Source organism: Rana temporaria, chromosome 3 (assembly GCF_905171775.1).
Source record: "Rana temporaria chromosome 3, aRanTem1.1, whole genome shotgun sequence".
In the NCBI taxonomy this organism is placed as follows: domain Eukaryota; kingdom Metazoa; phylum Chordata; class Amphibia; order Anura; family Ranidae; genus Rana; species Rana temporaria.
The window spans coordinates 406,413,395-406,437,856 of NC_053491.1; the positions used below are offsets into that span (position 1 = coordinate 406,413,395).

General features: G+C 45.4%; 1 protein-coding gene across 1 annotated transcript in view; it reads right to left on the reverse strand.

Moving 5' to 3' along the window:
• The window catches only part of LOC120933008 (serine/threonine-protein kinase 10-like), a 112,327-nt gene that overhangs the window by 10,553 nt on the left and 77,312 nt on the right, over positions 1–24,462 (reverse strand). The window contains exons 13-16 of the mRNA XM_040345935.1: positions 24,131–24,257; positions 18,873–18,997; positions 18,146–18,331; positions 10,746–10,871 (exon numbers count right to left, since the gene is read on the reverse strand). Of these exons, the coding sequence (XP_040201869.1) occupies positions 10,746–10,871; positions 18,146–18,331; positions 18,873–18,997; positions 24,131–24,257 (564 nt within the window). The remainder of the gene's footprint in view (positions 1–10,745; positions 10,872–18,145; positions 18,332–18,872; positions 18,998–24,130; positions 24,258–24,462) is intronic.

The following is a 24,462-nucleotide window of genomic DNA, read 5'->3' on the forward strand; positions in this document are numbered from 1 at the left end:
AACAGAGCAGGAGGCTGCTACCGGACATAGCGCTTTTAAGAGAGATAACAAAATGCTGCAGATATATGTGCCCAGCTCAAATTTCATAAATCGGGTTTACACCCATGTGAACAAGGTCTTACTGGATGGCTCATCTTGTGTTACAGACAACTTATGGGGCTAAATTTCGATATTTATATAACCAGATTAAAGTTATTGTAAAGCTTTTTTTTTTTTTTAAACAAACAGGTTATACTTCCCTTCTCTTCTGGTGTCCCCCGGCAGTACTCTTGGCTACCCCTTTTCTTGGTGTGCCACCATAGGAAGCTGCTTCTTATGGAGGCACACCTGGACGCTCTTTCCTCAGCCTGGCTGTGTGCATCCATAGACACATATAGAATGGCTTGTCCCAGCCCCCCCACTCCCTCGTAACAAGTTTTGACTGACTGACAGCAGCAGCCAGTGGCTTCCGCTGCTCTCAGTAAATCCCATGCAGGAAGAGAGCAGGGACAGTGCTGGAGTGGTGTCAGGTAAGTGTTTTAGGTGGGAAGGGAGGTGCAGACACCACTGTGGTGGATGAATGAGCATGGGTGGCAGATTTAGACAGCAACATTGCCAGTCTGGGGAGAGGGGAGTGTTAGAACTTAGTACTAGATGATTTAAATACATGCAGCTGAACTCCAGCTAATACTTTATAAGAAGTTACAGCAAACTTTTTTTTTTTGCAATACACATGAATAAAAAGTGACCATTGTAAGCAGCCTTGTCAGTAGCGATGAGCTTTGAGTTCGAGTCGAACTCATATTCGACTCGAACATTGCCTGTTCGGCGAACAATTTGGGGTGTTCGCAGCAAATTCGAAAAGCCGCGGAACACCCTGTAAAAGTCTATGGGAGAAATTTAAAGTGCTAATTTTAAAGGCTAATATGCACGTTATTGTCATAAAAAGTGTTTGGAGACCTGGGTCCTGCCCCAGGAGCATGTATCAATGCAAAAATAGTTTTAAAAACTGCATTTTTTTCAAGAGCAGTGATTTTAATAATGCTTAAAGTGAAACAATAAAAGTGAAATATTCCTTTCAATTTCGTACCTAGGGGAGGTGTGTAGTATGCCTGTGAGGTAGCGATTGTTTCCCATGCTTAGAACTGTCCCTGCACAAAGTGTCATTTCTGAAGGAAAAAAAGTCATTTAAAATCACTCGCGGCTATAATGAATTGTCGGCTCCTGGCAATTCAGAGAAAAGTCATTCATAAAAAAAAAAAAGCCCTTCTCCGAGCACGCAACTTGGCAGGCCACTGGAAAAGAGGGGGCGAGAGAGCGGCCCCTCCCCTGAACCGTACCAGGCCACATGCCCTCAACATTGGGAACATGCTTTGGGGGTCTGTGACCCCTCAAAGCACCATTTCCCCATGTTGATGGGGACAAGGGCCTCATCCCCACAACCCTTGCCCGGTGGTTGTGGGGGTCTGCGGGCAGGGGGCTTATCGGAATCTGGAAGACCCCTTTAATAAAGGGGATCCTGGCCCCCCCTATGTGAATTGGTAATGGGGTACACACACTGTGGAGAAAGTCCTTTATTTAAAAAAAATATTCCAGCGGTGGTAATCCACTCTCGGTCTCCACTCCAGCGATGTCGGTATCCTGCGACGGGTGATCTCTTCTCAGCCGGGGTCCAGCGATGAGAAGATCTCCTCTTCATCCAGGTTCGGGATCCAGCGATGCGATGTCCATCCAGCGCACGCATCGCCTGTCTCCACCGGAGACAGCTGGCGAATGACGCGGCTCAGCCAGTGACAGCTCTTATGTAGGTGAGGATGGGCCACCCGTCACGTGACCCTGTCCCCCTCTGACGCAAGGGAAAGCCCAGTCTTCCCCAGTGATGTGACAGATGGCCCCACCCCCTTCTGATGTAACGGCTACATCAGAGGGGCGGGGTCACCCGCACGTCACTGGGGAAACCTGGGCTTTCCCTTGCGTCAGAGGAGGATGGGGTCACGTGACGGGTGGCCCTGCCCTCACCTACATAAGAGCTGTCACTGGCTGAGCCACGTCCTGCACCGGGCTGTCTCAGGTGAAGACAGACAATGCGTGCGCTGGATGGACATTGCATCGCTGGATCCCGGACCTGGATGAAGAGAAGATCTTCTCATCGCTGGACCCCGGAGGAGAGGAAATCACCCATCGTAGGATACCGACAGCGTTGGAGCAGAGACCGAGAGTAGATTACCACTGCTGAATTATTATTATTTTTTTAATAAAGGACTTTCTACACAATGTGTTTTTTTTTTTTTTTTACAATTCTTTACACTTTCTTAGTGAAATGGTAGAGGTACAATGTACCCCATTACCAATTCACATGGGGGGGCAGAGATCTGGGGGGCCCCTTTGTTAAAGGGGTCTTCCAGATTCCGATAAGTCCCCCGCCCGCAGACCCCCACAACCAGCAGGCAAGGGTTGTGGTGATGAGGCTCTTGTTCCCATCAACATGGGGACATGGTGCTTTGAGGGGTCACAGACCCCCAAAGCATCCTCCCAGTGTTGAGGGCATGTGGCCTGGTATTGCCGGTAGCCGACAATTCATTATAGCCGCGAGTGATTTTAAATGACTTTTTTCCCTTCAGAAATGACACTTTGTGCAGTGACAGTTCTAAGCACGTGAAACAAGCGCTACTTCACAGGCATACTATACACCCCCCCAGGTACGAAATTTAAAGGAATATTTCACTTTTATTGTTTCACTTTAAGCATTATTAACTTCAAGCTACTGCTCCCGAAAAAACTTACGTTTTTAAAACTTTTTTTGCATTGATACATGTCCCCTGGGGCAGGACCCAGGTCCCCAAACATTTTTTAGGACAATAACGTGCATATTAGCCTTTAAAATTAGCACTTTAGATTTCAAACGTTCGAGTCCCATAGACTTTAACGGGGTTTAACAGGGTTCTAAAGTTCACACAAACTTTTGGTCTGTTCGCAGGTTCTGGTGCGAACCGAACGGGGTGGTATCCGGCTCATCCCTACTTGTCAGCATTAAATGGTTTGTCTCATCCCTGTGACTGCAAAAAAAGAGGGTGGGACTTTGAATAAAGCATGTGGCTGGGACTGGGTAAAATGGTCAATATACAATTTATATATTGGTTCATATATATCTGTGTGTGTCAAAATACAATATAGTAATACATGATAAAAATGGTCGGTCTAGCAATTTAGTCCGGGACAGCAACCCAACCAAAGCATCATTCAAGATGGGCAATATCCATAAGAGTGTGATCCCCAAATAGTGAACGGGGTTAGTAACAACACTATCTCTAGAGGACATCTTATGTAGAAACATAGGAACCAAGATCCGAAGGAAGTGCATAGTGCAACCAACCAGAATTTTTTTTCCCTCCTTTTGGACACTATGCACTACCTTTGAATTTTGGTTCCTATGTTTCTACATAAGAGATGACCTCTAGAGATGGTGTTGATACTACCCCTGGTCACTATTTGGGGATTTGCCTATCTTGGATGATGCTTTGGTTGGGTTGCTGTCACGGACTACATTGCCACTTCTTCTGGACATGATGCCCCCAGTGGGCTCCTAGCTCTCTATCACATTGTCAACACACAGCTGTTTTATATACATCACACACCTGCTCCTGAGGAAGTGGATTAGATCCACAAAATGCGTCAAGATTTTTGGATGTCGTATTAAATCAATCATGTATTTACAAGCTCCTATATATGAATTTTTCACTATTATGCCATTTTTATCTAAATTATGAAACATGTAGATTAGAGAGCCTACAGGTTACATATTCATCTAACTATTCACGACTGTACTGTGACATGATGAAATATTGCAACATGTACGTGTGTGTGTATATATATATATATATATATATGTATATATATATATATATATATATATATATACACACATTTTCAAAGGGAGAACAGCCATTTGTATCATGTATTACTGTATTGTATTTTGACACACTAAGATATATATGAATCCATAAATACATTTTATATTGATCATTTTACCCAGTCACAGCAGCGTGCTTCATTCAAAGTCCCACCCTTTATTCGTTCTCAAGTAGACAGGGATGGAGGCACATGGCCTCTTTGGTCATTGCTTCATATAAAGTCCCCAAAACCCTCTTTCTCTTCCGTTCATAGACGGACACAGCCTTCATTGACATTAGGGTTATGCTTCTTCCTACCAGGAGATTTAGGCAGAATTTAACAGCACTTAAAGTGTTAAAACCTTTCTTTCGTGCCGCTCCTCCCAGGGGGCGTGGCTCCCCTAGGCATAACCCACACCCTGCTCTAGGAGCCTCAGTCTTTTTCTGCCTAACGACAGGAGAGTCTGGCTCTCTCTAGAGTCCTGGACTCAAGTTTTTTTCTTGCGATTTTTCTCGCTTTTATTATTTTTGTTCCTGCATTTTTTTAATCCTGTGATTCTTCTATCAACAGCCGACTGGGTGACAGACTGGGTCCTCGACCCTTGTAGTCCCCTCAGGTTCAGCCATCGAGCGTGTGCCAGCCCTTAGCTTAGCTTTGGGACGTCCACGACAGGCCCAGTTGCTCCAGGGGAGGCCGGGGAACTTCGGTTCTAGGGCACACATATGACCGGTCTTTTATGGCTTTGTCACAGTGTGTCTGGCCGACAGCCATGCCGTTCACGGACGTTGGTTCTGTCTGGGATACCTCCAGCCAGGTAGTCGCAGGACGGGTAAGTAGTGGCCTCTTACTCAGGTAAGTGGTCTGTCTGGAATGTTTCCCTTGGGAGGTCGACTGAGGGTTTTTTTCCCTGCTTTCCTCTCTCCCTTATTCCTCTCCTTCCTTCCCTTTTGGGTGACTGCTGTGAGGGTTTTTTTTTCTGGGGCTCATGTCACTGGGCCCGGGTGTAGCAGGGGCTGTGTGTGTGTGTGTCACTGCAGGGGGCTGTGGTGTTCACTTCTGGGCCTTTGCAGTGTGCTGTGAGGTGTTTTTTCTGTGTGACAGTTGCTGTGTCACTGTCTTTTTAAATCTGCGACATGGCGGCCATTTTGCCAGAGCCTAGCCTTATATAGCCCTGCGGCCATTTTCTTGTGGTCCTATGCTGTTTTTTCCGCATTCGGCGGCCATCTTAATTTTTTCGTCTGCCTCGTGTGGCGGCTTTTGGCGCTGAAAACACCGTGGATGTGTCTTAGGGGAAAACAGACACAGCGCTGCACGGCTTCTCTACACACCTTGTCCTTCTCGGACCGCGCTGCACCGGGTGGGGTGGTGAGTACCATGCTCTCCATTAGCTGCAAGGAGGTGACCAGTGGGGATTTTTTTGTCCTGCCTTGCAGGGGGGGTGTCTCAGCGCTGGCGATATGGAACCTGAGCCAGGTCTCCCTCTACACTAGGCCTGAGTTAACCCTTAGCGTTCCTTCCCCTGCCACATCTGTTAGGTTGGCTATCCTGGTTTTTCTTGCCAGTTTTGAAGCAGCTAGTGCCCGGATGGGGGTTAAAAAAGCGCCCCCTCCCTGAGCCTGCTTCTGGGGATGTCTCTGACATGGAATCTGGTTCTGGTATGTCAGAGGCTGCGGGCTTGACCCGCATGGATAGTGAGGATGTCTCTGCTGCAGTGTCAGCAAGAATTGTTGGAGCTCTTGTTTTTCTGCGGTGCGTGAGACTCTAAAAATTGAGGATGTGGCGGAGACACCACCGTGTCAGTACCTTTTGGATTCCGCAGACGGCCACGCACCGCTGAAATGTTCCTTGTGTTCCTTATTTGGACAATATGTTATGCAAGGAATGGGATGCACCGCAAAAAGTTTGTCAAAAAATGTTGCAACCCATTACCCCCTTGAGGGGGACTTTTAATAATAATAAAAAAAAAAGTAGGTCTCTCCTCCGCCAGTGGACCCCCTATGTCCAGACTGTGCAGGGCCACCACGTTGCCTGTGGAAGGGGCTCCTGCATTTCAGGATCCCACTGATTGGAGAGTGGAGGCCGTGGCCCGCTCCCTATTCACGGTGGTGGGTTCGGCGGTGAGGCCGCCTGTGGCCGGGGCCCTGGTCAGGCCCCGACTGACAGGGCGAAGCTCCTGCTGCAGGAGCTGGAAGAAGGGGACGCTTCCGAGTCCTCTTGGGACCTGGCTGAACGATAGTTCGGGGTCTGAATTTTCACTGCGAGGCAGCCATGGATACGTTCCGGAGCTTCCATCTATGCAGGGTTCTGCGCCGCCTTGTGTGGCTGAAGAGCTGGTCTGCGGACTAGTCCTCTAAGGAGGCCTTGGTGATGGCCTTTAAGGGTGAACGGTCCTTTTTGGGACTTCCCTGGGTGGCATCATTGTGGATGCCACAAGTGGTAAGCACATGCTGTTCCCACAGTCTGGGAAGGGCTTGGGACCTTGCCCTACGCAAGGACCCTCCTTGACTACCTCCGAGCATTTTTTTGCCCGCCCTGTGCGGTGGGGGTAGGTCTACATGGTGCTTAAATCCCCGCCGCGGGGTAGCAGCGCACCTGATGCCGCATGCCTAACAAGTCTGCGGACATACCTGCTTCCGCCTGTGGGACTGCTCCCGCCCGTGTCTCGGGTGGCAGACTGGCTTCGCACATTCGTGGCTTGGTGGAGGTCTCTCCTCTCCGACCGTTGGGGTTGCGAAGTGGTTTCCTTGGGGTACGAGATTGAGTTTCTCTCTTGTCTGCCAAAACAACAGGTTTTTTTCCCTCCGGCCTCCTCCGGTTCGCCGGTTGGCTCTGTCAGGGGCTGTCCAGGATCTTCTGGTCAGGGGAGTGCTTGTGCCAGTTCCCTCGTTGGAATGGTCTCAGGGGTTTTACTCCATTCTGTTTGTGTCACCACGGAGGATGGGGCCCGGTCGATCCTGGGCCTCAAGTCCCTCGTTTGTTTTGTCAAGGTGCAAACTTTCAGGTGGTGTCGATTCGCTTGGTAATAGCGGCACTCCATTTTGGCATCCTTGGATGTCATGAACGTGTACCTACATGTTCGCGTATCCTCAAAGCACCAGAGATTCTGTGCTTTGCGGTCAGGGGGGACCATTTTCAATTGGTATAATGCAATGGAAGAGCTCTCGCGCTATCGATATTTTAAACCTAGGGGGCACTGCTGCAGTTACCTGAAATTGGTTCCTTGCCCTATCCCTCCATACCCACACAGCGCACTTATTATCACTCATTTCATTCATTTTCAATTGGTGTCCTTCCCATTCGGCGGGTTTTGGCCAAGGTGCTCGTCCCGATACTGGCCCGGCTGTGACAGCGGGGGTTTGTTATCATGGGATGTCTGGACGACATTCTCCTACGAGCTTCTTCGAGCTCTGCATTGGTGGAGCCGTGTCTATCACACGTCAGGCTCTCCGAGTGTTCGGCTGGTTTCTGGATTGTCCTGAAATCAGGGTTGATTCCGTCTGGGAAAAAAATTCAGACTCTGCTATCTGCTGTGCAGCAGTTGCCGACCCAGAAACGGTCATCTCTGCGGTTCTGCAGGAAGGTTCTCGGTCTGTTGGTGGCCTCTTTCGAGGCGGTTCCGTATGTCCAATTTCACGCCAGGGTACTTTGGAGGGAATTGCTGTCATGATGGGACTAGCTTCCGTCATCTCTGGATTACCAGATTCAATTGAGTCATCTGATCATGTCTCCCCTGGTGTGGTGGCTGGTGTTTCCGGTGCTTCGGGCTGGGAAGTCGTTTTTTTCTGCAGGCCACTGGACAGTGGTCACGACGGATGCCAGCCTTACCGGTTGGGGAGGGGCGCTTGGGGCACCCAGTCAGCCCAGGGGCACTGGACTCAGGTGGAGTCCTGCCTACTGATCAACGTTCTGGAGCTCCGAGCAATCAAGCTTTGCCTTGCCAGGTGGTCCCTGGATCTACAGGGTCGACAGGTCAGGATCCTGTCCGATGACGCCACGGCCGTGGCGTAGGTTGATCATCAGGGAGGCACACGGAATTCTGTTGCAGCGACGGGGGTCGCGCACATCCTTTCGGTGGGCCGAAGGGTACGTTCCGGCTTTATCTGCCGGGTACATTCCGGGAGTACGGAATTGGCTAGCCGACTTCCTAAGTCGAACTGCACTGGGCCAAGGAGTGTGGTCTCTCCACCCGCAGGTGTTTCGGGGTCTGTGCCGAAAGTGGGGCACTCCGGACGTGGACCTTCTAGCGTCCCGTCTCTATCGGTAGGTGCCACGGTTCGTGGCCAGGTTTAAGGACCCGTGGGTGGACGCGTCAAGCGCGTTGGTGGCTCCTAGGGGTCACTGTCGCCTACTTTACACCTTCCCTCCTCGGAAGCTTCTTCCTCGCCTGCTGCGCAGAGTGGAAGCTGTAGGGATTCTATCAGTCCTGATTGCCCCATATTGGCCGCGTCGCTTCTGGTACGCGGACCTAATGCGTCTGGTGGCAGACGCCCCCTAGCGTCTTCCCCTGGGAGTTGATCTTCTGTTACAGGGTCCAATCTTCCACCCTGTTTTACAGCCACTGGCCTTAGTGGCGTGGCTGTTGAGAACCAGGTGCTTAAGGATCGAGGCCTGTTGGGCTCGGTGGTCTCTACCGTGCTGCGTGCACGGAAGTCTACCTCACGTAGGTTTTTTTTCCCTCATACATGGAAGGCCTACATCTCTGTGTGTGGGAAGATGAACTGGCACTCTCGTACATGCGTTGTGTACAGGATTCTGCTGTCTTTGCAGCAGGGAGTGGTTCAGGCTCTCGCTTTACGTACGGTTAGGAGCCAGATTTCTGCTCTGGCTGTTTTTGCTTGCAGCGACCCTTGGCGTTGCACTCCTGGGTGCGTACGTTGGTTCAGGGGGTCTGGCAGGTGGCCCCTCCGGTGCGCCCTCCATTACCCCCATGGGACTTGAATTTAGTATTTTCAGTGCTTCGGGATGCTCCCTTTGAGGACATTCGGTAGGTTTTTTTGTTGTCACAAAAGGTGATTTTGTTTCTGGTAGCAATTACCTCGATCAGACGTGTGTCTGTCTGATCTGGCGGCCTTGTCTTGCAAGGCTCCCTGCTTGGTCATCCGTATGGATGAGGTAGTGCTGCGGCCGCAGCCGTTTTTTCTCCCCAAGGTCGTTTCGGCTTTCACATTGAGGTGGACATTGTTCTTCCATCCTTATGTCCTCGGCCGAAATGCCAGGAGGAGGCCACTTTGCATCCTCTGGATGTGGTTCGGGCCCTACGAGTGTACTTATATGTTACGGTTCCGTTCCGGAAGTCGGGCTCACAGTTCGTGTCGGTGGCTGGCCCTACAAGAGGGCCTGGCAGTCTCGTCGGCCACCGTTCCTAGGTGGTTCCGACGGATTGTGCTTCAGGCCTATGCCCTGAAGGGGCGCGCGCCCCCCTTTCGGGTTATGGCGCATTCGACCAGGGCGATCGGGGCCTCTTGGGCTTTCCGGCATCATGCCTCTGTGTTACAGCGGTGTTAGGATGCATCCTGGTCGTCTATCCATTATTTTTCAAACGTTTTGCGAGGTGGATGTGTGTGCATCTTTTGATGCCTCCTTCAGCCGCAGGTGTTACGGGCGGCAGTTTATGATTGGAGTTTCTCCGTTGAGCAACTCCGGTTTTTGTTTGGGGTGTAACCTGGTTTGCTGTGTTACTTTCCCACTCCTCGAATTGTTTGACACTGCTTGGGGACGTCCCTAATGTCAATGAAGGCTGTGTCCGTCTATGAACGGATGAGAAAATAGGATTTTTGTACTCACCGTAAAATCCATTTCTCAGAGTTCATAGACGGACACAACACCCACCCCTCCTTGGTTTGTACTGCTTGTTACGGACTGAGACTCCTAGAGCAGGGTGTGGGTTATGCCTAGGGGAGCCACGCCCCCTGGGAGGAGCGACACGAAGGAAAGGTTTTAACACTTTAAGTGCTGTTAAATTCTGCCTAAATCTCCTGGTAGGAAGAAGCATAACCCTAATGTCAATGAAGGCTGTGTCCGTCTATGAACTCAGAGAAATGGATTTTACGGTGAGTACAAAAATCCTATTTTTTTTTTTACTGCAACTGCAAGAGAGCTTTTCTGTTAACAGATCTACTAGCTAGATCACCAGATGAAAATAGAGAAAAAAAAGCCTAAAAAAAGGAAACTAAAACAGCCATCACATCTATGAATTGGTAAGCTGCAATATGTTAAAGGTTTGTTTTTGGGTTTAATACTGCTTTAAGATAAAAGAAAAAAAAAAGAAGACCTTTGCCCTTAAAACCACTTTAAGGCCCATTTCACATGGGCAATCTTATCAGGTCTGCCTGTTAGTTTTCCAGTCAGCCTTATTTAGAAGCTCCATGATAACCTGTGGGCAGCTGAATGTAAATGGACAAAAGTCAAGATTACCTTCTAGTCTGTCCAGGGCCAAAAAAAGGAAAGGGTTTGCACCTTTTCAGACCTAAATATGGGAGATCAGAGAGGCGTCTGGAAAGTTCTGCATGTTACATGCCATAAAACAATTTTTGGACACAGATCTCACAAAAGTGACATCTATTTCATTCTCCAATCTGATCATGTATTCCCTGCTGAATGAACTGGTCATAGAATATTAAAACCACATCCAACATTTCTACACTCATGAACAGGCACACATTTGCTAATATACTTAAATAAGTAATTAAGAGATAACTTTACAAGTTCTTGCAGGAATATCTAATATTTGTAAAAATCTCACATCAGTTGTTAAGCTTGGCAACACTACATGCTTGCAGACTGAATGCTATTAAAATGTCCCAAACAAAAATTCTTGAAAAGTTACAGTTTTAAGAAAGCTTTGGAGACTAATAAAAAGAATAAGCAGATCTTACTTGTATCTGTGTCAGTTCCTTAAATGTCTCTTCTAGATGTTCTTTGAACTTCTGCAGTTCCTGTTCCTGTCTCTGCTGCTGCTTTTGGGTCTCTTCTTTCTGCCGGGCAACCTCTTGCTGCTGAAACTAGAAGTTTAAAAATGTAAAAAGACATTATTCTAGTACACAAAAAAGTGTGCTTTTAACCTTAAAAACAAAGAAAAACATTTTTATTTTTTTTTATTGAGGGACACATGAATTCAGAGACTTTTGGATTATACGGCCGCCTACAGAAGGATTAGACACTGCCAAACAGCATGCCTCAGTTTCTTTATTTGTACATCACAGGATACAGGAGAGTACATTTTTTGGCTACTGGGTTATTCTCCACCTCCCCACTACCCACATAACCCCTCCCACTCAGAGCTTTGCCTTAATTGTTGTTTTTTTTTTTTTTTTGCTTGTGTCTTTTTTTGCTTGTGTCAAACGTTGATGTACCTATCTCTCTCTACTTTTTTAAGGTTGGCTAAGGAGGCATGGTTCAAGGAAGCCGTTTTCTCTGGGGCAGACAAATACTCTGAGTTAGAACCCAGGCATCTCATGTGTCTCCATCCCAATAGTCTACAGTGAATGTTTTCAGAGGTGGTATTAAAAAACTTAGGGCCAGATTCACGTAGAATCGCCCTACGCTGCGGCGGCGTTGTTACACCGCCGCAAGTTTTCAGCGTAAGTGCTTGATTCACAAAGCACTTGCCTGTAAACTTGCCGCGGCGTAGCGTAAATCCGCCCGGCGCAAGCCCGCCTAATTCAAATGGGGCGGGGGACCATTTAAATTAGGCGCGTTCCCGCGCCGAATTTACTGCGCATGCTCCGTCCCTAAAATTTCCCGACGTGCATTGCGCTAAATGACGTCGCAAGGACATCATTGGTTTTGACGTTAACGTAAATGGCGTCCAGCGCCATTCACGGACGACTTAAGCAAACGACGTGAAATTTCAAATTTCGACGCGGGAACGACGGCCATACTTAACATTGGCTAGACCACCTAGAGGGCAGCTTTAGTTTTACGCGGTGTAGCTCTACAGAAACGGCGTAAATTTACAGCGACGGGCAAATCGGACGTTCGTGAATCGGCGTAACTAGTCATTTACATATTCTACGCCGACCGCAATAGAATCGGCACCTAGCGGCCGGCCTAGAATTGCAGCCTAAAATCCGACGGTGTAAGTCACTTACACCTGTCGGATCTTAGGGCTATCTATGCGTAACCTGATTCTATGAATCGGGCGCATAGATACGACAATCGTATCTCAGAGATACGACGGCGTATCAGGAGATACGCCGTCGTATCTCTTTTGTGAATCTGGCCCTTAAACTGTAGTGATCGGAACCTTCAGGGCCTTATGTATCTACAATGTAGCCTTAAAAAGCACCAAACCAAGTAATTTGTGTTGCTTTCTCATTTCAAAAAGGCCTACATAAGGACTGGGCCCATCCAAACAAGGTATTTGCATCCCCGAAGTGTTTTGCGCAACAATACTTAATAGAAGACAATTTCCACAAATAGTGGGCAGCCCTTACTGTGGACCCTGCAAAGTCTTACTTAAATGAGACCCTGACTCTGCTGGTGGATGATGTGTTGGTGTTAAAGAACCCTACAAACAAACAAAAAACTGAGTCCTTTTTTAACACGTTCCTTTCCTTGGCCAGTGTGGACATGCATCCTGTTTTTTTTTTTTTTTTTTTATAAGTGGGGGTTTGTAAGACACTGCTGGTATGGGCAAAGCATATTGTTAAAAAATCTGGATCCTTTCAGACCAGTAAATCAGCCAGACAATGCCTGGCTCTCTTTCCTGAAGTGTTGCACTTTTGGCTTGGGAGATTCTCTCCAACTCTCTCACTGCACATTAAGTGAGCGCTACCGCTTTAATGCTGGTCAGCTGAGCTCCCCTGCAAGAAGCAGTTGGAAAGCATGCATCTTGAGGGTAAGTGTCTGGATTTGTTTATCCAGAAGATCACGAAAGGAAATCAGAAGCACTCTCATACCTCAAAAGAGCAAAAGCCACCTTTGTCTGAAACCAAGAAGAGTTCCCTTCCGTTCTTTTCAGGGGTGAAACAGAAAATGTTCTTTTGGCAAAAATTCCTGTAGCCCCAAGCCCACCAAGTTGGGCAACAAACTTTAAGAATGAAGTGGCAACTTCTTGCTAGTTAGGGAAAGCTTGGTGGCCTTCACGGCCATATGGATCCGAGATATCTCTGATGTATGGGCCTAAAACCTTTTGTCCAGAAGCTGCAAGCTGAAGTTTTGTGTCTTGCCTCGTGCATGTTTCATACTTTCAAAAGTGCCTACTGCACCTGTCAAAAGTGTAGCCTTATTTGCTGCACTGGACCACTTGTGGTCATTGGCCCTGTTCATGCAGCCAAAGTCAAATGGGGATGTGTGGATTTTGGACCTGAAGCACTTAAACAAGTTCTCATGTGATCAAATGTTTTGTATCAATGGTTGATTCCCTCCATTAGGGTGGTTTTGCACTTCTGCGTCTATGATTATGTTCTTGGTACTGCTTTCCCACTATATGGGGTTATTCTGGGCTGGCCTATAGTTTGCCAACGTCTAAATCTTCTGTAAAGGACAGTATAACTCAAAAGTTTAAGACTTTCTGGGCCAGATTCATGAAGAGATACGACAGCGGATCTCCTGATCCGCCGTCGTATCTCTGAGATCCGACGGTCGGATCTATGCGACTGATTCATAAGAATCAGTTCCGCATAGATCTCCCTTAGATCCATCTGGTGTAAGTGACTTACACCAGTCGGATCTTAGGCTGCAATCTACCGCCGGCCGCTAGGTGTCGTCGCGTTTTTTTACGCGTTGGATATGCAAATGAGGAGAACCGCCGATTCAAGTCTGAACGCCCGCCCGTCGCTTTTTTTTACGTCGTTTGCGTTCGGCTTTTTCCGGCGGATAGTTACCCCTGCTATATGAGGGGTAGCTAATGTTAAGTATGGCCGTCGTTCCCGCGCCGAGATTGAAATTTTTACGTTGTTTGCGTAAGTCGATCGGGAATACGGATGGTCGAAATTTACGTAGCCGCCGAAGCGACGTCATTTGGAGCATGCGCACTGGGAAATTTCGCCGGTGGCGCATGCGCAGTTAAATCGGCGCGGGAACGCGCCTGATTTAAATTGTACACTCCCCCTAGCCGCGAAATTTGCATTCCGCCGGGGGAGTTACGATCCGCCGGTGCAAGTTTCGAGGTAAGTGCTTTGTGAATACTGCACTAGCCTCGCAAAAGTGCACCGGTGGATCGTAAATCACATAGATTACGCGGATCTAAAGATCCGCTAATCTATGTGAATCTAGCCCTCTGTGTCTCTTAGGCCTCATACACACGATAGGTTAACCAGAGGACAACGGTCTGATGAACCGTTTTCATCGGTCAAAACCGATCGTGTGTGGGCCCCATAGGTTATTTAACCATCGGTTAAAAAAAAGCCAACTTGCTTTAAATTTAACCGATGGATTCCTAACCGATGGGAAAAAAACATTTGTTAGTAGGCACAACCAACGGTTAAAAATCCACGCATTCTCAGAATCAAGTCGACGCATGCTTGGAAGCATTGAACTTCATTTTTTTCAGCACGACGTCGTGTTTTATGTCACCGCGTTCTGACACGATCGTTTTTTTAAACGATGGTGTTTAGGCGCGACGGACCATCAGTCAGCTTCATCGGTTAACCGATGAAAACGGTCATCGGTCTGGGCTGAGAGTAAAGGATGTGACAGTAAGTACAAAAATCCAAAACATTTTATATATCCTATTTAAAAAACACGCAGCATATTCCTTTGTTGTGGTATAATCCATAGGAAAATAAGAGATGAGTTAATATTATGTTCATTCTCCTAAATGAATGTTTCCAAACTTTAGATGATCAAGTCTCACCCTTGTAGCATTTAGCTATCTGTAATGTTCATAGTTGAAAGTGAGTTTTTGCACACTATATATACCACCTACCTACAAGTAAGAAGAAGCTATATATTTCTGCTCCACCTACTACCACTGCACTTAAAGCGGGGGTTCACCCCAAAATAAATTTTAACATTACATTCAGGCAAGTTTTTAGAATGACAATCGGGTGTTTTTTTTTAATCGTTGCCGTACATACCGTTTTATAGATATATGTTCACCGCGGCTTCCGGGTATAATCTACGGGACTGGGCGTTCCTAATTGATTGACATGCTTCCGACCGTCGCATACAGCGCGTCACGAGTTGCCAAAAGAAGCCGGACTGCGAGTCGGCTCTATAAGGCACCTGCGCAACTCGTTACGCGCTGTATGCGACGGTCGGAAGCATGTCAATCAATTAAAAACGCCCAGTCCCGCAGATTATACCCGGAAGCCGCGGTGAACATATATCTATAAAACGGTATGTACGGCAACGATTAAAAAAAAACACCCGATTGTCATTCTAAAAACTTGCCTGAATGTAATGTTAAATTTTTTTTTGGGGTGAACCCCCGCTTTAAGTGCAGCGGTAGTAGGTGGAGCAGAAATATATAGCTTCTTCTTACTTGTAGGTAGGTGGTATATATAGTGTGCAAAAACTCACTTTCAACTATGATCATATAAAACGGTATGTACGGCAACGATTTAAAAAAAAACCCCCGATTGTCATTCTAAAAACTCGCCTGAATGTAATGTTAATTTTTTTTTTTTTGGGTGAACCCCCGCTTTAAAGTAAACCTATCACAAACCTGGGCAATACCAACTGAGGTATATACTCTATAACAGTCCCGGCTTCTGCTCCATTGTGTGGGGGGGGGTTGGGGGCAAACAAGCCACAAGCCAGCCTCAGGACCCGCTTCCTGATTGGCCAGTAGGAGAATCAGGAAGACAATAGCGAATATTAACTTGCTATTGTTACACAACTGGGTGGGCTTAGGGTGCAGTGCTCTGTGCCCCGAGACCATACTTTTTGAAGCCAACAAGAGCCTCCAGCTCTAATCGAGTGCTTAAAAAAATAAATAAAAACATTGTAATCCATGCCCCTGTGCCCTGCATGTAGATTAAGGGCCGGACGCATGGCTTATGGGGGCGGTGCCCCTGTGCCAGTTTGGATGGTCTGCCACTGCTGTATAAGAGTTAAGCAGATACAGTACAGGTTGAGATTTGCATATATCGTCAAACTGTTTTTTGTAACCTCTAAAGTGACACTAAACTCTGTTTAACCACATCAGCCCTGGACCAGTTTGCTGGCAAATGACCAGGCCACTTTTTGCGATTCGGCACTGCGTCGCTTTAACTCACAATTACGTGGTCGTGCGACGTGGTTTCCAAACAAAATTTACGTCCTTTTTTCCCCACAAATAGAGCTTTCTTTTGATGGTATTTGATCACCTCTGCGGTTAAAATTTTTGCGCTATAAACAAAAATACTTTTTGCTATACAGGAGGTCCCCGAGTTACAAACAAGATAGGGACTGTAAGTTTGTTCTTAAGTTGAATCTGTTTTTTAAGTCGGAACAGGTGTAGCTCTAGCCAAAAAATCAATTTTTAAGCTTTTTGGATAGCATAGGGAAGGGTTATCACCCCTGTAACATTTGTAACCATTCACATTTATACAGCGATCAGTGCTATAAAAATGCACTGATTACTGTATAAATGTGACTGGCATTGAAGGGGTTATCCACTAGGGGGCGGGAAGGTGTTAAGTGTGTCCTAGTAAATGATTCTGTTAGGGGCATGGCTTACTGTGACACGTCACTGATCGCTGCTCCTGATTAGAGGGAGCAGGCGATCAGTGCTGTGTCACAAGGTAGAACAGGGAGATGCCTTGTTTACAAAGGCATCCCCCCGTTCTGCCGTTCCGTGACCTAATCGCGGGACACCAGTAGACATCGAGTCCGAGGGGAAACACGTGCCGGCTAGGGGGGCAGGATTCAAAGCAACGTATATATACATTGCTTTGCCTGCCCGTGCCATTCTGCCAACATAAATATACACAAGGCAGTCGGCAAGCGGTTAAAAGTACCTTTTGTTGCTCTGTCTCATCTAAATCTCCCAATTCTTTATTTTTTTCTTTTGCTGCTGTGACCTGATGTTCTGTTAAAAAAAAAAAAGGTCCAGGAGAATGCAGACTAAAGGGCTATACACATGAACGGAATATCGGGCGGTATCAGCCGGTTTAATAGAAACCAGCCGACATTCGGCCTGTTTGTTTGGCAGCTGTCTGGCTTCTGTTAAAGGGGCATGACCAAAAAAGATCTGCCAATCGGCATCTAATAGCTGAGATGGCTGACCGCTGTGTGCTGGCGGGGTGGATTTCATCCCATTCCCCTGTCAGAACAGCTCAGGGGGAGCGCTGTACTAACTATCTGATACTGGAGTTCTTTCATTTTTTGGGTGGAAAGAAAAAAAAACTAAAAGCGTGTACTATGCTTAACATATGGTCTTGTCACCTAATTTGAACACATACAGTATAAAGGTTGGCCTGTAAGGGTCATGGATTGAGGACATCGTAAGTACTGTTTCTATATTACCATCCATTGCCTAATAAGCCATCATTATATGCAGTTCTATGAATGTCTCTAATATCATTTCCTGAGGAAGGAGTTTAACTGCTCCGAAACATGTCGGATTTGATTGATTGAATTGCTTAACAATATTGAACAACCATTATGCAATTATAGGTTGTGGTAATATATACCTCTTTTGTTGTACATTGTACTTTTGATAATTCATATTTTTTTTCTATTTTTGTAAATCTATTTTGTAAAAATTAAACTTTTTAATAATTTTGAACATTTTTCAATACAAACTTTTGTTACTCTCATGCCTGGTTCACACTGGGCTGCAGGAGTGAAGCCGTGCGAGTTCATCTGAACTCGCACCGCTTCACTCCCGCTGGCAGTCCCGATTTCGGCCGCGATTTGAGAGACATCTGTGCAGGTTTCTGCACAGATGTCAATGTAAATCGCGGCCGAAATCGCAAAAAGTAGTTCAGGAACTACTTTTTGAAATCGGTGCAGCGCCGCAGCTGCGTCGTCGCACCGATTAGGACGGTACAATTGCCGGCAAATGCAGCCGATTTGAGATGCGATTTCACATGTGAAATCGCATCTCAAATCGAAGCAAATCGTACCCAGTGTGAACCTGGGCTCAAAGTCCCATTGTAGAAAAGGGGGGGGGGCATTCTTTCTAATTTGAACACAATGATCATTCTAGTGAATAATAACTAACTCTAAAGTGGCAATATTTGAACAGGCACCATAACCACAGATCAGAATTGTCCTCTTCTCTGTGCTAAACCCAGTATTTCAATTGAACAGAAGACCTTGCTCTTTACAATCCAGGGATATTTCCCAGTACAGGGCCCTTTGGAAATGCTATCTTAGGGATATATAGTATTGTACATTTTACCTGCTTGTTCCTCTCTTTCTGCTCAGATACACTCATGCCTTGGCTCTTCAGTCTCTCTTTGAACATAGTTTGGCGTTTCCTGGCTTCTACACGTTGAGATTTCTGCGCTCGGGATCTTTCCTGCTGTTGCTGACTCTTTAGTTCTTCCAGCAAGATGCTTTGGTAATGTTTGAGCCGCTCCATTTCCTGACAGGTTTATATTGTTAGTCATATTGTTAGGAAACATTTTTTTTCCCCACATACTGCTTTAGCAAACATTAAAATACATAAGATGAACTGAAGGCAAATGGCTGCACACACAGTTGACTAATATTCAACTTTAAGTTGCCATTAAAAAAAAAAGAATTACAGGTATGGATATTTATATGAGGTTTCATTGGTCCAGCTTGGACCAAGGTAACTATGCATAGACCATACCTGACTGATGCCACTGGATGCTGAAAATCACAGAAGTAGACACCGCTATGCCATTAATCTCCACTTGCTTCCTGGTCCTGTCATGAGAGGCCAGCTTGCTGTATTCTGAACACAGAAGGTTGGCCATGGGTGCCATTCAGAGAATGCTTTGCATTTCTGAATGGCTGCAAAGCGTTCCCTGATTGGACAAGGCAGAGAGGCCTTGTAAAAATCAAAATGCAATCTTCATTATCAAAATTTGCTTCATAAACAAACCATATGTACTAATATCAACTAGTAATGGCTTATGATACTCCCTATTTTCTCTTACCTTCTCGTGCCTTTTGCGTAGTTGTTGCCTCTGCAGAGTGTTTTGTTCAACCACCTGGTGATGGAAAAGCTGATATTTCTCCTGTAGATGGCGTTCCTCCAGTCTCAGAATGACAGACTCACGAGCTGCCAAGGACATGAAAAAAATCTTACTTTAAAGACAATATCACTAAGAACAGAAAACCTTCTATATTGCATGGACTACATTTTTTTATTTTTGCAAAACCTTACCTGATTTTAACATGGGTATTTCAGTAACCTGTTTGAGTGCTTTTTCTAAAATCTTTCAAAATGAATTCTAAAATGAGGATGAAACTACCAAAACAATGAAGCTAATAACATTGCTAGAGATGCCTCCTAACTTGTACTGCTTTGGGATGACAAAAATAATTATTGAATAATTAGAAAGCGTACTAAGTTACTACTCTGTAGAGAGCCTAAAGGGAGGCTTATAAGTATTTGGTTTCATGGATTTTGGGACTGATGCCTTGTACACATGATCGGTTTTCCCGGCGGTAAAAAGTCAGAGAACCTGCTCGGTAGCTTTTTCCCCATACACACGGCCGGGTTTCCCGATAGGAAAACTGCCATGAGAGCTTTGGTCGGGAAACCCGCCGTGTGTATGCTCCACCACAGGTTTTCCTCATAGGGAAACTGCCGGCTTAAAAACCGTTCTCTTTTTTCCCGCCGGTGGTTTTCCTGTCGGGATTCCCGGCCAAAAGCTCTCAAGGCAGTTTTCCTGCCAGGAAAACCGGTCGTGTGTACGAGGCATTATTGGTGCCTGCACTGTTTAGAATTATTACTCTTTATGACAAAAAGATGAATTATGATATGAAACACAGAACTTTTTTTTGTGTTTCATTGTAACCCAAAAGACCTTGGGATGCAACATCCAACTTCTATCATAATGCGAAAAACTGAGAAAATAATGCACATCTCAATGACTATCACATAAAGTAGAGAGGACTCTTAGCCCAAAACATTTACATTCATTAACCACTTAAGGACCCCTTCACGCCGATATACGTCGGCAGAATGGCACGGCTGGGCACAAGCACGTACCTGTACGTGTCTCTTTAAAGCCCAGCCGTGGGGTCGCGAGCACGCCGGCGCGCTTGCGACCCGGTCCGAAGCTCCATGAGCGCGTCCGTGGGACCCGAGGACCCGATTGCTGCCAGTGTCCCGCGATCGGTCATCCGGAGCTGAAGAACGGGGAGAGGTGTGTGTAAACACACCTTTCCCGTTCTTCATTGTGGCAATGTCAGTGATCGTCTGTTCCCTGATATAGGGAAAGACGATCACTGACGTCACACGTCCAGCCCCGACCCCCTACAGTTAGAAACACATATGAGGTCACACTTAACCCATTCAGTGCCCCCTAGTGGTTAACTCCTAAACTGCAATTGTCATTTTCACAGTAATCAGTCCATTTTTATAGCACTTTTCGCTGTGAAAATGACAATGGTCCCAAAAATGTGTCAAAATTGTCCGATGTGTCCGCCATAATGTCGCAGTCATGAAAAAAATTGCTGATCGTCGCCATTAGTAGTAAATTATTAATAAAAATGCCATAAAACTATCCCCTATTTTGTAAACGCTATAAATTTTGCGCAAACCAATTGATAAACACTTATTGCGATTTTTTTACAAAAAAAAGGTAGAAGAATACGTATCGGCCTAAACTGAGGAAAAAATATGTTTTTATATATATTTTTGGGGGATATTTATTATAGCAAAAAGTAAAAAATATTGTTTTTTTTAAAAAATTGTCGCTCTATTTTTGTTTATAGCGCAAAAAATAAAAACCACAGAGGTGATCAAATACCACCAAAAGAAAGCTCTATTTGTGGGAAAAAAACAATGCCAATTTTGTTTGGGAGCCACGTCGCACGACCGGCAATTGTCAGTTAAAGCGACGCAGTGCCGAATTGCAAAAAGGGCAAGGTCCTTAACCTGCATAATGGTCCGGGTCTTAAGTGGTTAAACATTTTAAGTCTTAAAACCTACTTTTGTAGAAAACTGATGCAGGCTTAATATCTTTGTAAAACGTCAAGTGTTTCAAATAATTTTAGTTGTTACCATAGCCAAAAAGAAAGGCTACTTTCATGGTCACGGTTTTAATAAGGATGGATAGATGGACACAGAAAGTACTAGGGGCAATTCTGTGGTGTCATTGGAAGATCTTGAACTGCAAAGGAGTATCTTTCACTGGGTGATCTAAAAGAACACCCTATAGCAGAGGGCTTCTATTTGGTTGTACTCTGACAGTACTGAGAGGGTTGACTCTTTGAATGAAGTCTCACAGGAAGAACAGAATATATTCCAATAATACTTTGCTGAAACTGAACTGCCTTTCCTGTTCCCCTAGGCCTAGATCAGCATTTAACGTGTAAAGGCAGCCCCACTGCAAGGGAAGATTTGACTTTCCTTGGAGTTCAGTTTTAAGCTGGAAGTAAATAGGCAGATCCTCTTACCAAACTGATGAAGGAGAACATGGCTTTATACCACAAGGAATACAAAAATGACAAGAAAGAGGTAAAGACACTTTAAAAGCATTGTCAAAGATTCTTGAACATATTGCATGATCTGCTTTAACAGAAGCTGTGAGGATAGAAATATGGAAGCTGACTTGTTAATAATGAAGGTGCAAGCTCTGTGGCTCTGGTTACAGTGGAGGCAATTTACTAAAACTGGCGCACACCGAATTTGGTGCAGCTGTGCATAGTAACCAATCGGCTTTTAACTTCAGCTTGTTTAATTAAGCTTTGACAATAAACCCTGAACCTGATTGGTTACTGTGCAGAGCTGCACCAGATTCTGTGTGCACCAGTTTTAGTAAATCTCCCCAGTGTTCCACAGGGAAGAAGGGAAGTCATGAATGCAAATTTCACTAGTAGGGACACAGGGAATTCTTATAATTTAAAATAGGGAGGGATCGAAACTTCCATCAGATTTTTCTATTGCCATCCCAACTGGTCTATATAAAGTCTCCCTAAGGCAGGGTTTCTCAACTCCAGTCCTCAAGGAACCCCAACAAGTTATGTTTTCAGGCTTGCCATTATTTTGCACAGGCGATTTGATCAGTGTTTTCACTGCCTTAGTAATTACCACAGCTGTTTGAGCTGAGGGAAATCCTGAAAACATGACCTGTTGGGGTGCCTTGAGGACTGGAGTTGAGAAACACTGCCCTAAGGCTACCTTCACACTGGAGCGGTGGGGGCTATTTTTAGTGGCACTTTACCGTAGTTTTTGCAGTGCTATTCGGCCACTAGCAGGGTGCTTTTAACCCCTGCTAGGGTCCGTAAAGGGTTAAAACCGCCCGCAAAGCGCAGCTGCAGCAGCGCTGCCCATTGATTTCAGTGTATACACCGCTCCTACAGCGCCTCAAAGATGCGTCTAGCAGGACTTTTTTTTACCGTCCTGCCAGCGCTCTTTCAGGGTGCTGCAAAGCGCCTCAGTGCGAAAGTAGCCTAAAACAGACAAATACACCACTAAAACCACCACTTTTTTACTATAGAAAGTACGATTAATGAGTACCACCTGGTTTTAATTGATGTAGAGATTTTGTAAATAATGACGAGATTTTCTCTCACTTCTGTCAATGTGAAGGGTGTCAGACAGTACAGGAAAAGAGGACAAATTTATCCAACAAAAACAAGAACACCAATGAAAACCTAAAGAGAAAAGGAATAGATTGTGCCACTCGTGGTAAAGGGGTAACCTTAAAGAAGGAATCAAACCCTTTATTTCCCTAATAAGTATATCTGAAGCCTCGTACACACAATCAGATTTTCAGACGACCGTTCGTCCGTTTTTTGTTGCGTGCTAGTCTCATGTTGAAAGTGAAGAGGTTACTCATCATATGAAAATTCTCGTACGACAGAATACAACTTCAGAAGTGACGTAATGTGTTGAATAGTTTTGCATGTATTCTTTTGTTTCTGAGCATGCGTAGTCTTGCTCTTACAATTTTTTCCGTACAAAAACCGTACTAATTAAACGAAAATCGAAAGTAGAGTTCACGTACGACAAAAATGTTATAGTCTGCACATCCAGCTTTTGTAGGACGAAAAACAAAATTGGCTGTCGAAATCACCATACTCACGATCCGAAAATCAGCAGATCGGATGAAATTTTACTTCCGACTTTCATATCGTGTGTACGGGCCTTTCGTTTACAGAGATTAATGTGTTAAGGGGAATCTGTATTCCATTTATCAAGAGGATGAATCAGAACTGAGGCTTATGTGCATAAAAATTTGTTTAAACGCGTGTTAAAAAAGAGAAGTCAACTATAAATTTCCTAGCAATCCTGCTGGGCTTTTGTAGCATTCTGTATAATTAAATGACAACAATAAAAAACCTAATAATCAAATTAGTTTGTTAGGTTTTGCTTGTACAACATCTTTTATGTTATCGGGGTTATTCAGGATGATTAAAAATGTAACCCCTACTTTTGAACCCTCTGTAGTAGAGGAAGTGCCTTTTCCTGCTTTCCCCTCTTAAGCAAAACCATTACCCCACTGTTTTTCCACAAATGCTTCATATCAGACAGCGGGGGCTGGTGCTTAATTTTTTTTGGGGGGGGGGGCAAACGAAATCCCCCGCCAGGTCGTGACTTCCCAAGCTTGTCCTCCTGGCCAATCTGGTCTTATTACCCGCTTCCTGTCCTGATTGGCCAGGAGGAGATGCTGGAAGACAATAACAAATATTGATTCGCTAATGTTACAAGTGGGTGGGCTTGTGGCGCAGAACCCAACCTTTTTGCAGCCAATTAGAGCTTCAGGTGCTTCATAGAAATCTATGCGTCCGGCACCCCTCATTAAGATTGGGGGGCAGCGTCCCTTATCCCTGCTATCAAATATCAAAAATTGAATTGCAAGGTTTCTCCTACAGAAAGCTAACTCCCTGATGATATTTGATCAGAAGAGCAGGAAACATAACTATGAAAAGAGGGGAGGGGGTGTAGGTCTCATGTTACTGTACAGACTAGTTAGAAGTGAGGATCTGAGTTGTATTTATTAAATGGAATATCTTTACAGTTAATTCAAGCATAGGAAATACTACCAAGTCTCAGTATACAAAACAGAAATTACAGATCTTCAGGGACCCCTGAAGTCAATTTTTGATCAAACGATTGTAGACCTAACAGCAATGGATTTAATAACTCTGGAAACCCATCTTGGAATACAACAAACTTATAACCAAGTACAAAAAAGTATGATAGTTCCACACCTTTGGGCCAGTTTTTCACACTTACCACTTTTGAGGCTGTGAATTTTGCCGAGGTTCTCTCGCTCAATACTCATGACCTTTTTCTTGTGTTCATTGACCACTTTTTGTAGTGTTGCGTTCAACTCCTGCTGCTGCTCTAAAAAGAGCATCTCCTAGTGAGAGAACAGTTGTTTTTTGGTCATCTCACGAACTCACCGACAATTCTAACAAGCCTAATGCCCTTCATAATATTAGATAATAATATTAGAGAAGAGCTCAGATCAGCCAATTGTAGCTAAAATTATCATGTAACATAGGGAACAAAAAAAAAAAAACCTGGGCAGTTCATGTTCCACTTGCATACATATGTGGGATAAT